A 10,367-nucleotide genomic window follows, 5' to 3' on the forward strand; every position below is an offset into this window, starting at 1 on the left:
ACACCCGATGCTCCCAGATCAAACTTTTATACTATCACTATGTAGTGGGTGGTTACTTGTTATCTCTCAACTTCTAGAAGATCTTTCCCTTTTCAACTCAGATAAACCCACTTGCACTTGTCCTTTCCTTCGAATATGGAAGTCCAAGAAGTAGACAGTTGGAAGTTTAAGTTGGAAATTGAGGCATATTAAGAAATTCATTGAAAATGGTTGTTTGAATTATGAATAGCTGTAGCATTACCTGCTTACCTTATTAGCATATTGGACTCGCGCTACATATAGCACCACAACAAAACTCAGAAATCAAAATCAGTGGAACAGATATAGGGCATAAACTAAGACAGCAACATGAAAAAACTATTTAAAACTCGACCAAAATTTCGTCCAAAGATGAAAGTATTACATTGAGCCAGAATAATAAGTATGATTTCAACTAGCTGTTATCTCTACTTCTCTCCAAGCAAGAGTGCCTTTAAGATAGCATCACTTGTACCATCACCAAAAGGGAACATATGCCCTGCACCCGTAAGCTCGTGGTAATGAACCCATGGAAGCTTTCCTGCAACGTATCGTTGAAGGGAAGCAGGCACAAGCAAATCTTCATCTCCTTGCCAGACATGAACACTACCTTCGTTGTTCTGAAAAGGGTTCTCAATATCACTCATTGGATCAAACTCCCAACTTCCGAAACCAACCATCAAATCGCGATGGAGAGACTCAAAATCACCTTGCTGCCTTATTTGTGCCTAATGAAATACCAGGAAATTAAACAATTGTGGGCACTTATAAATTTATAACAAAAAAAAAAATCAGCATGCCAGACAAGTTAGGAGGTTTCAGGGAATAAGCAAAGTACCGCATGTTTCACCCACTCAGCTAACTTGGGGAAGAGTTCTTTATCTTGGCGTGAAAAAATAGCAGGATTGTGAGCAACTGCACTAGAAGGAGGAAACCATTTCTGAGTGTTCCACCAGTAAGTGAGTAATGGGGCGTAATGAGCTACCCGAAGTGCCCATTGGTCCTGCACAAGTTGTTCATTGTAGGCTTCTTTTGATACATTAGCTGGAAAGGCTGGCCACCAGTAATTGACAACCGGTGCAAGTAGCGCTGCTCCTGATAATCTGTTAGAAATCCAATATTCTAACTTGAGATTGATTTCAAACTAGACCAAGAAAATAAACTGTACAGATAATACAATTCAGGTCCAAAACAGTAATATAAAGAAATACCAGTATGTATTATGTTCATCAACCTTAAAACTACAACTTAGAGAGATCATACCGATAAGGAATGTACTTGAGGCAACCCCAAGTTGCCTGACCTCCCATAGAGAATCCAATTACGTAAAATTTGGATCCCAGACCCAAGTGATCAGCAAGCTGTTCAATATCCAAAGCTGTGCTTTTCTCAGTTCGTTTTGGATTTGGATCACTCTCACCATACCCAGCTCTATCAAAAGACACCATGTAGATGCCTAGTTCTTTAGCCAGTTCCTGTAAAAGCCACCATTAAATTAACCATAAACCAGAATCTTAAAACTAAGAGACAGAGAAATGGAAAACTTAATAAAAGACGAACTAAGTACCTGTAAGAGAAGAGAGAAGTACCTGAGACAAGGGCATGGAATCAAGTCTGCAGGAATCAAACCCATGAATGTAAATAATCTTATATTTTGCTTGATCTTTTGATACCCCATGTTCTTTGTAAGCTAAATATCTTCTATCACTGAGCTTTACTCTTGATGCTGTAACAGATGGGCCATCTGGAGAACCACAAATCTTGGGCGGTGGAGGTTGAACGGTTTGATAAGCCCATGCCATAAATCCCATTAATAAAACTAATGATATCTTCCGAAACATTCCTGGATGATGATACCAAATTCCAATCAAAAACATCAATTGAAGTAGATAAAAGTCGCTTAAATCATGAACAACATGCAGTTAAAACTCCCAATTGGTTCTGTTCCTGAACTTGGTGAGTCAAGTTATGGATTACCCACTTTTGTTAAAATTAAGCCTTTTTACAATAAACTCAAACCCATACAAAAACAGCTAACTGGAACTAATTCTAACAATTAAGGACATAAACCTAGAACATAAAACTTCAGAATCCTTTAACAAGCAACCATTGACGATGGTGAATTCAAGAAAAAGAAATTTCACCTGATGAAACTTCTAAAGAGTTCTGCTTTGGTTTTCTGGTATGAGACCTTGCTGCTGCAGCAGATATTTTCCTGCTTACTCCCGCCATTTGTGAAACCACACTTCACCTATCTTATACAAGATTTCTGAAAGAGACTTAATGCTGTAGAGGCCGCTTTTACTCTCACGGTAGGTTTGAGATACTTAAAAGAGACATAAAGGGAACTTGGAGCAAGTCCTAAAGACAAACACTATTGTGAAAACTGCATTTATTGCTTTCTAAGGTCTAACCAGAATTTCAAGATAATATTATTACACAAAATACAATGGCACCAAGAGATCATTAGTATTCAGGTTCAACTGCCCATATGGTCCACTAAATAGTCAACAATCTGTAACCACGTGGGAGCCAATAAGGTATAGAAACCTCGCCAAGAATAGAAGTTTATTAGTACAGTACTTAACAAAATGAAATTTCCCACTTTCCGTAAAGAAAAAAAGAAGAGGAACTCTAAAGTCAATATATGGTCATAAGAAATCCCATGTTGAAGTGTTTAAATTAGATCAATATCTATAAATTAATAAAATTAATGAAACAGTAAATTGCAGTTCCAACAGTTTTACCTTATAATTTAGTAGTGGAGCAGGTGGGTTGTTTGTTGCACGTTAGCTCATCCACCTTTTGAATACAAACAATATAAATCAATTCTATTTCAATTATTAAGGAAAGCATTTAGGAACTAAGAAAATCAGCAGCTTGAGATTCATATTGTCTCATCACAAGATTCTGAACCTTGTTCAGAGCCCAAATGAACATCTTCAGCGGCTACTTGTTTCTTGTCATTTTGAGCTGCTTCTCTCTTCAATCTCACTTGTTCCTCTCTTTCTCTATGCCCTTCTTTTACCAACTCGATAAACTTGTCTTTTATCGCTAGTAAAGGATCTCGATCGATCAATTGGTCATTTTCGTAAGCTTCACGAAGTACGGCAGTTTTTATCCCACCTTTTAAAGATGTGTAAAAAATGCCAGAATGTCTAGTGAAAACATTAGGAAATGCATTTGAAAACCTGTATTCCTCCTTAAATTTCCCTAGAATTGGCACTGGCATTCTTTTTAGAAGTGATAGAGAAAGCAATTCATGGAAAACTCCCACTGTTCTTTTCTCCATTTCAGGTGACGCTTGGTCCAGTTGAGAAGCATCTTCATAAGGAGATATGTACGGAAGCTCCATCCAATCCCTGACCCATTCCCTCATTTCTTTCTTTAGTAAAACCCCCTTGGGAAGTTTCACATTGAATGAAGGCCTAATACGGATACCTGTTAAGTTAGATGCTTCTTCTGCTCTTTGTTCTATAACAGATTTAGCAAACGCGGGATTCCAAGAAACCAATTCTAAATATGATTTACCTTCATCAGGACTGCCAACTAACCGGAAAAGATTTGGGTACTTGGGGATTAAATTGCACATAAAATCATTCGGAAACCCAAATTCCCGCTTGACATCTCCTAATTTCTCAGCACTAGCAACTTTGTTTTTACACATCATGAGCAATTTGCAAAGCTTCGCCACCACCAATTGTTCATTGTCATCTCTGATCTGTTTCTCTTCATCGAGAAAACTTTGAAGACGACCACTGACACGAAGGAATGGAACTGGTAGAGTTGTAGGCTTAATTTTGTCGAGATAGACATCAAAAAGTCCAGGATTTCGATCAAGGAATGTCTCGATTTTAACTGCGACGCGTAATCTTTCTCTTCTTTTCTCAAGGTAACGGAGAGGAATTACATGTCCAGGTTCGTTTAAAACTTCTTTAACTACTTTGTTGCACAGACGCCATGCTTTATCTTGTTCGATTGCCTCATCAAGTTGTCTGTCTTTACGCCAGGGGACTTTAAGGCTTGAAATAGAAGCGAATCGACACCAGTGATTACTACCAGAACATGAAGGCAAGAATGTATGCAGAACTGAACTCGAATTGGTAGATACAGCGCTTGAGCTATTTCTCGAAAGCAAACTAGCTTTTAAGGCTGAAAGCATAATCACAAACAGATCATAGACTCTAAGCTTTTTTGCAGGCAATATGTTAAACACCTACAAGGGAGGCAATATGTCAAACACCTGTAAGGTCATACACAACCAATATGAAACTAATATAAACAAACAAGAAAAGATGATTATTTCAGCATTCAAGTTACATGTTTGTGTCAAATTGCAAGAGCTCCTTCCAAGAATCGAACAAATTTAGGCATGAGTAGTTTGAAATGTGTTAGCATTCATCACTAAAAGCCTTAAAGTTCACACTCGTAAACGAAATTTCTTAAAGTGATATCAGAATGCATTATCTTCAAATCCAATTTATTCGAAAGCAAATTCGCAAGACCATTCAGTTATGGGAAGTAAAGATCATCTCTGATATAATTTAAAAACCCACGAGATTCAAGAACAAAAAGAAATCAACCATACTGATCTTAAAATGTGTTAATGTCAAAACCAAACTCTTAAACCCTAAAAGATTTTAATGGTAGATAAGAAACAAGAGCTAAGAATAGAAAAAGGTGAGTGAAAGTACCGTTGTTCTACCGTGACTGCTGGTTCTGTAGCGTGGAGAGTGAGAATGTGAGGAAAATTGAGATGAACGAAGAGCGGAAGAGAGAGAGACGAAGAGCTGGTGCTGTAAGATTAACAATAAGCAATGCTCACCCTACCAGATTTTAACATTTCTCCGGCTTAAAAGTGAACCAAATGGGAGAAACTTCGGTGCCCAGTGAACGCATACGCTCACAACGTCCTATATTAGCCAGTGCCCTATGGTAGAGCTAGGAATTACTCGATGACGAACTGAGCTAGGTACCCCGTTTTTTATAATTGGTATTATATCAATTAAAACAATTTTAAATTATTATCTTCAAATTCAATTAATAAAAATATAAATTATATTTCGTTTAGCAAAACGGGCACCTAGATCAGCTGGTCATCCCCGTTTTCCGAATATTTATGCACTACAGGAGGTCCCAAGTTCGAGCCCCCAATGACGTAATATTGCAGGAATTAATATGAAAGGTAGAGTTAGCTTGCCCCCTTATGACACAATCTCCCCCCATCTGCTTCGGCTCTCTTGGCTAGGTTACCCATGAGACTCGCTGGTAAGCTAGCACGACAACTTGTTCAATTAATGTAGTAGTAGGTTGTTGGAGCTTCGTTTGGTTACCCATGAGACTCGCTGGTAAGCTAGCACGACAACTTGTTCAATTAATGTAGTAGTAGGTTGTTGGAGCTTCGCTTGTTAGGATTCCAATTAGTTAATATAATACTCTTTATCTAATAATAAAAAATAATTTTATTCTATTAATAATCTAATATGAAAACAAAAAAATATTATTGTAAATAATCCTAAGTTATTTGGAAAGTCAAGATAAATATAGTAATTAAACCTTATTATTATTAAAATTTGTTATTTTTATATCAAATTGAAATAAATTTTATACTTAAATTAGAATAATAGAGTTTAAATTTCAAACTTGAGCCAACCCGAGGAATCTGAGAAATAAACTTGGGTGGACTTGGGCATCACCTCCATGGTTTCCATGGGTTCAATGGGAAATCTGGGAAAAAGAATCTAGCTCGGGCCCGGCTTGTCCAAGGCTTCTAACCCAACCAACAACCCAAGTCCCACCTCTAAAATGTTGAATCTTTAAATAGAAAGAATAAAAATGTTGAGTCATCTTCTTTTTGTTTTTTGCAGAAAAAGGAGTGTCACCGACATTAAGACGAGTTTGGTATTGCTCTGAGTTTTACAAAAACGCTTTTTTGTTATGTTGTGTTGTGCGTTGTTGTGTCTCGGTGTAAAAACAAAATGGTTAGACGTTTAGTAAACTATTATGTGTAAAGTGTTGTACAACCAACAAACTATAAATTTTGTTTAGTAAATTATCATATTGAAGTGCTTATGATGTGGCTAATAACTAAAATAGACATGGATTATAAATTATTTTGAAATAACATCTATTGATATTAAAATGTATATTTTTAGTCTGAAAATTGTTTAAATAAATATAAAATTAATAATAAATTTTTATTCATATTTTAATCATATAATATTTTAAATTGAAATACGCCTCCGAGGGCCTTTATTAATATTAAATAGATAAAAGAATTTTATTATAATGAGTTCGTCGGTAATCTTGCTACCAGCTGAGCACCAATAAATTTATTATTGTTATTGGTGTTAAATTTTATAACCACAATAAATAAAATTTGATTAGCGAAAATAATCATACATAAACAAATGCTTACGGGTGAATTCTGTCATCTTAATATAATAACAAAGTTACAATAGAGAATCAATGAATTAAAATTGAGTGGGTCAATAATTTCTGTTTCTAATCCTTTTAGACTATCTCCAGTGAGGAATTTATACCCTTATATAGGTGAAAAACCATCGCCTATGGGGTTGAAAATTTCCCTAAACCTCTATTCCCTACCCCATATATATAGGGAATTTGATAAGGGATTTGGGGAATAAGGGAAGCAAGGGGTAGCATCCATCGATCGGTAAAGCATCCAGCGATAAGGGAATTATTCACCGGTCGGTAAATATTTCACCGATTTACTTTGCAATCATTCTAGTCTCCCCAAACATTTCACCGATCGGTTAATGCTTAATTGATATATGTGAAACATTTAAATAATTCAAAAAGTGAAAGTTGAATTTCAGTTGCAAACATTCACTGGCTCGCTTTTCAAAAACAACATATTAAGTAATTCAATCGGTTGATTTGTTCACTGATCCATTAAGTGATCGGTGAACCATTAAGCGATCGGCGAATCATCAAGCAATCGACAAACTAATAAGTTCTATTGATATAAGACATGGTGTTCCCCTGTTACTTTACACGTCGGATATAGTCACTGCCACCTCGGATATAAGGTAATTTTCTCTTTCCTCATTGGAAATGGTCTTAAAAGCTATTTCCGGATGTCTTTTAAAATTGGCCTTAAACAAAATTGCTTTTAAATAAAAGCACTTTGAAAAAAGTTTCCGAAAAAATTTGTTCCAAAGTTACAGAGAAATACAGATAGTTGTTGCCAATAAGTGTATCTCAACCGCATATTATCATGCTCAACAATATTCCCTCTTCCCTCATTGAAAGTGATGCTGAAAACGTGATTATCATCTTTTCTGACAAGGATAAGCATGCCTCTTGGATAATCCAGCAGAACATCAATGAGATTAAATCCTTGCTGCTAAACTAGATTAAGTGAAGTTTATATACAACCAAAGAGAACTCTGCATCGCATACTCTGGCTTGGTATGCATTAGAAAACCACTCTAATGTTTGGTGAAATGACGATCCCCATGTATTGTTGTATCTGTTGAAATGACGATCCCCAACCTCCCCTATCGGAAGAAACGAGAAAACCATCAGACCGATGTTCTTAAACAATAAAAAGCAGCAGGAACCACGTGACGTTGAGGTTTGTCAGAGCCTTTCGTGTGACGAAGCACTTTACTTTATAGGAATACTCCTTGACGGTTATAATTGGGTAACCTCGATAAAAGAAATCATGCATAATCATTATAGGAAGGCGCGAGCTTCGTTAGAGTACTCTCTTTAATGAGGCGAAGCTTGATAGAACGTACGTTGTCCCTAATGGTTGTGATAATTGGCGACCAATCAATTTAAATATAATAATGTACAATCCCCTGATTAAACACGCATGCATATATATATATATGTCTAGTTTTGAATTATATATATATATATATTCAATCATTGTCGACGACGAGCTTTACCGGAGTCTTAATTTGTGATACGAATCTTGATAAAATTGATCTGGATCAAATATCATCGCTTGACATTAATTACAATATATGTCTGATCTATCTCTAACTAATAAAACATGCATACGTACGTACGCCGTGCATCGATCCCATTATGCGAATTATTATCGACGTTGGGCTTCATCGGAGTCTTCAGTGTGACGAAGCTCAATCATCACCGGCCTACATAGCCAAAAAAAATTTTCTTAATGAAATAATAATAGTCTCTAATTATCAAACAATTTATTTTAAGCGGCTTTATCCTAAAATGCCTCCACATTCAAAATAAAAACAATATGAGATCAATTCGTCACGATATACGGTTAGAAAACTTCCAAAGGCTAAAATCATAGAACTTTCAAAAAACAATCCAATAATACGTATCGTTTGTTTTCTGTTAAAATTGGGCGACAATTATTTTTTCAGCTAATATTGGGCGATAATTTTTGAAATTTCGTGCAATATTTTGAGGGTGGGTATCCAATATATTGGGGAAAATTTTGGATCAAAATATTTAACTTTTTTGGGCTTTTCACAGAAATATGCCTGTTTTTTTTGGTGCTTTTCAAATGTAGGCCACTTTTTTTATTTATTGCTAGACTAGGCAAGTTTTGACCAAAAGTGATGGATGGAAAGTTAGCACCGTTAGGTGCACTTAAAATGACAAGATAGTCCTTTGAATCGGTTATTTCGACCCAACCAGCTACTTTGACTCTTTATAAGTCACCACCCATTGTGTACGTGGCACAGGTTACGTGGCAAGACCCATGTGGCTCTGCTTACGTGGCACTGCTTACATGGCACTCTTATCTTCTTCTCCATAAATCATAAATGAACATCTCCACAACCACATACTTCCGCTTCTCTTCATTTTCAGATCTGAAAAATGGGTGGTGGTATGAATGATAAAGTTGTTCCATTCATCTGAAGAATAAAGTGACAGCCAAGAGAACATTAGTGATACCAATCACGAACACTAAAAATGCTAACAGTATCAAGGTGAGTCACACTGTCAATGTTATCTGATTACACTTCATACCCGGGAAGATTTTTTGCAAGTAAAAGATAATGGATACACCATCTTCATTCTCCAACTCAAGGTCGCTTTTAGAGTACACAGTCTCCTCGCTATAATAAGGAGTCATAACACTGACACCATAAATTCAAAATAGGAATAAACATGAGAATATTATTAGAGAAGTCGGCAACCCCTCATAAATGTTGTTTGAAAAGAATACATCTTTCCCGTTCAGCTATAAGCTTACAAACATAACTAAGTTAGCGAAGAACTAGGTTGCTAATTATCTACCAAGGAACAACAAAATAAAATGTAGAAATTCTATAAATTTCTATCTGCACCAATGAAATAATGATTGTAAGAAAACCAACAGTTGATATACCCCTTGTATAAAGCCTATAATGTGATGTACTATACCGAAAAGGAAATGTGACTACAGAAATATGTCTGAAGCTAACTGTGTAAATAGAAATACAATTCAAACCTAGGAAAAGTGACTACAGAAATATTACTGAAGCTAATTGTGTCAATAGCAATACAATTCAAACCTGAATGACCACATTTTACGAACCGGGGGAGCTCGTGGCATCTCCATAAACAAAGAATTTGTAAAGAACGCAATCCTTCTACGTGCTTCAAGGTTAGTTGGAACATTAAGTGCAGATTCTTTTACTGTCAAAAGGAGTTCGAGACGCTTTATCTGAAACAAAGTGATCAAAGCTATGTAATTTTATTACGATGACACTGATGGTAGAAAAGAGAGTGAGATAGATCATATGTACCTGCTCTTGCCATTATGCCGTTGCTACTGGAGGGAAAGCAATAGCGGGTATTGGGTCAATAGCAGCGAAAAGATGATCTCTGTAAGTGTAACCAAGTTCAGCCAATTCACTGTAAAATAATTCAGAGAAAGCAACCTAAAAGTTAGCAGCCCATTACTCCATTGTTATATCTTTTGCATACTACCACCTGTTCCCCCACCATCAAATCCATGTCCAAACAACTGATTCAACTTCATTTATCCTCCATACTGCTGCTCACCATCTCCACAGCATATCATTAAATATCGAACCAACAACATACACACAACTTTAAAACATGGTTCACAACAATAACAACAATAACACATACCCAAGCTTCACAACAATAACAGCTTCAGCTAGCACTCAAGCATTTCCTCAAACATGTGTCACGGCCATTGAGCCCATGTTGATAAAAACAGCCACCATCTTCTGGATTTTGATTCATTCATCACTCTAACAATGCACATTAATCTCATCATTTACTTCTCAAGACTCCCTGCAGCGTCACTACCACCAACCAACATAGTAAATTCATCAACACCTGAATATCGATCACCAATTCCATTTCTGCACATAGAACAC

The 10,367-nt window shown here is 36.3% G+C and overlaps 2 protein-coding genes across 2 annotated transcripts; both read right to left on the reverse strand.

The window, feature by feature from the left end:
• Window positions 1-343: 343 nt before the first annotated feature.
• Window positions 344-2,639, reverse strand: LOC113308158. The gene is made up of 5 exons (XM_026556638.1): window positions 2,163-2,639; window positions 1,608-1,861; window positions 1,282-1,493; window positions 857-1,121; window positions 344-746 (listed from the first exon to the last, which is right to left on the reverse strand). The coding sequence occupies exons 1-5, from the start codon at window positions 2,248-2,250 to the stop codon at window positions 447-449; spliced, it is 1,119 nt and encodes a 372-aa protein (XP_026412423.1). The 5' UTR covers window positions 2,251-2,639; the 3' UTR covers window positions 344-446.
• Window positions 2,640-2,700: 61 nt separating this feature from the next.
• LOC113308156 (protein WHAT'S THIS FACTOR 1 homolog) lies at window positions 2,701-4,211 on the reverse strand. Its single transcript, XM_026556636.1, has one exon. The coding sequence runs from the start codon at window positions 4,178-4,180 to the stop codon at window positions 2,906-2,908; it is 1,275 nt and encodes a 424-aa protein (XP_026412421.1). The 5' UTR covers window positions 4,181-4,211; the 3' UTR covers window positions 2,701-2,905.
• Window positions 4,212-10,367: the final 6,156 nt, after the last annotated feature.

Source organism: Papaver somniferum, chromosome 9 (genome assembly GCF_003573695.1).
Source record: "Papaver somniferum cultivar HN1 chromosome 9, ASM357369v1, whole genome shotgun sequence".
NCBI lineage: Eukaryota > Viridiplantae > Streptophyta > Magnoliopsida > Ranunculales > Papaveraceae > Papaver > Papaver somniferum.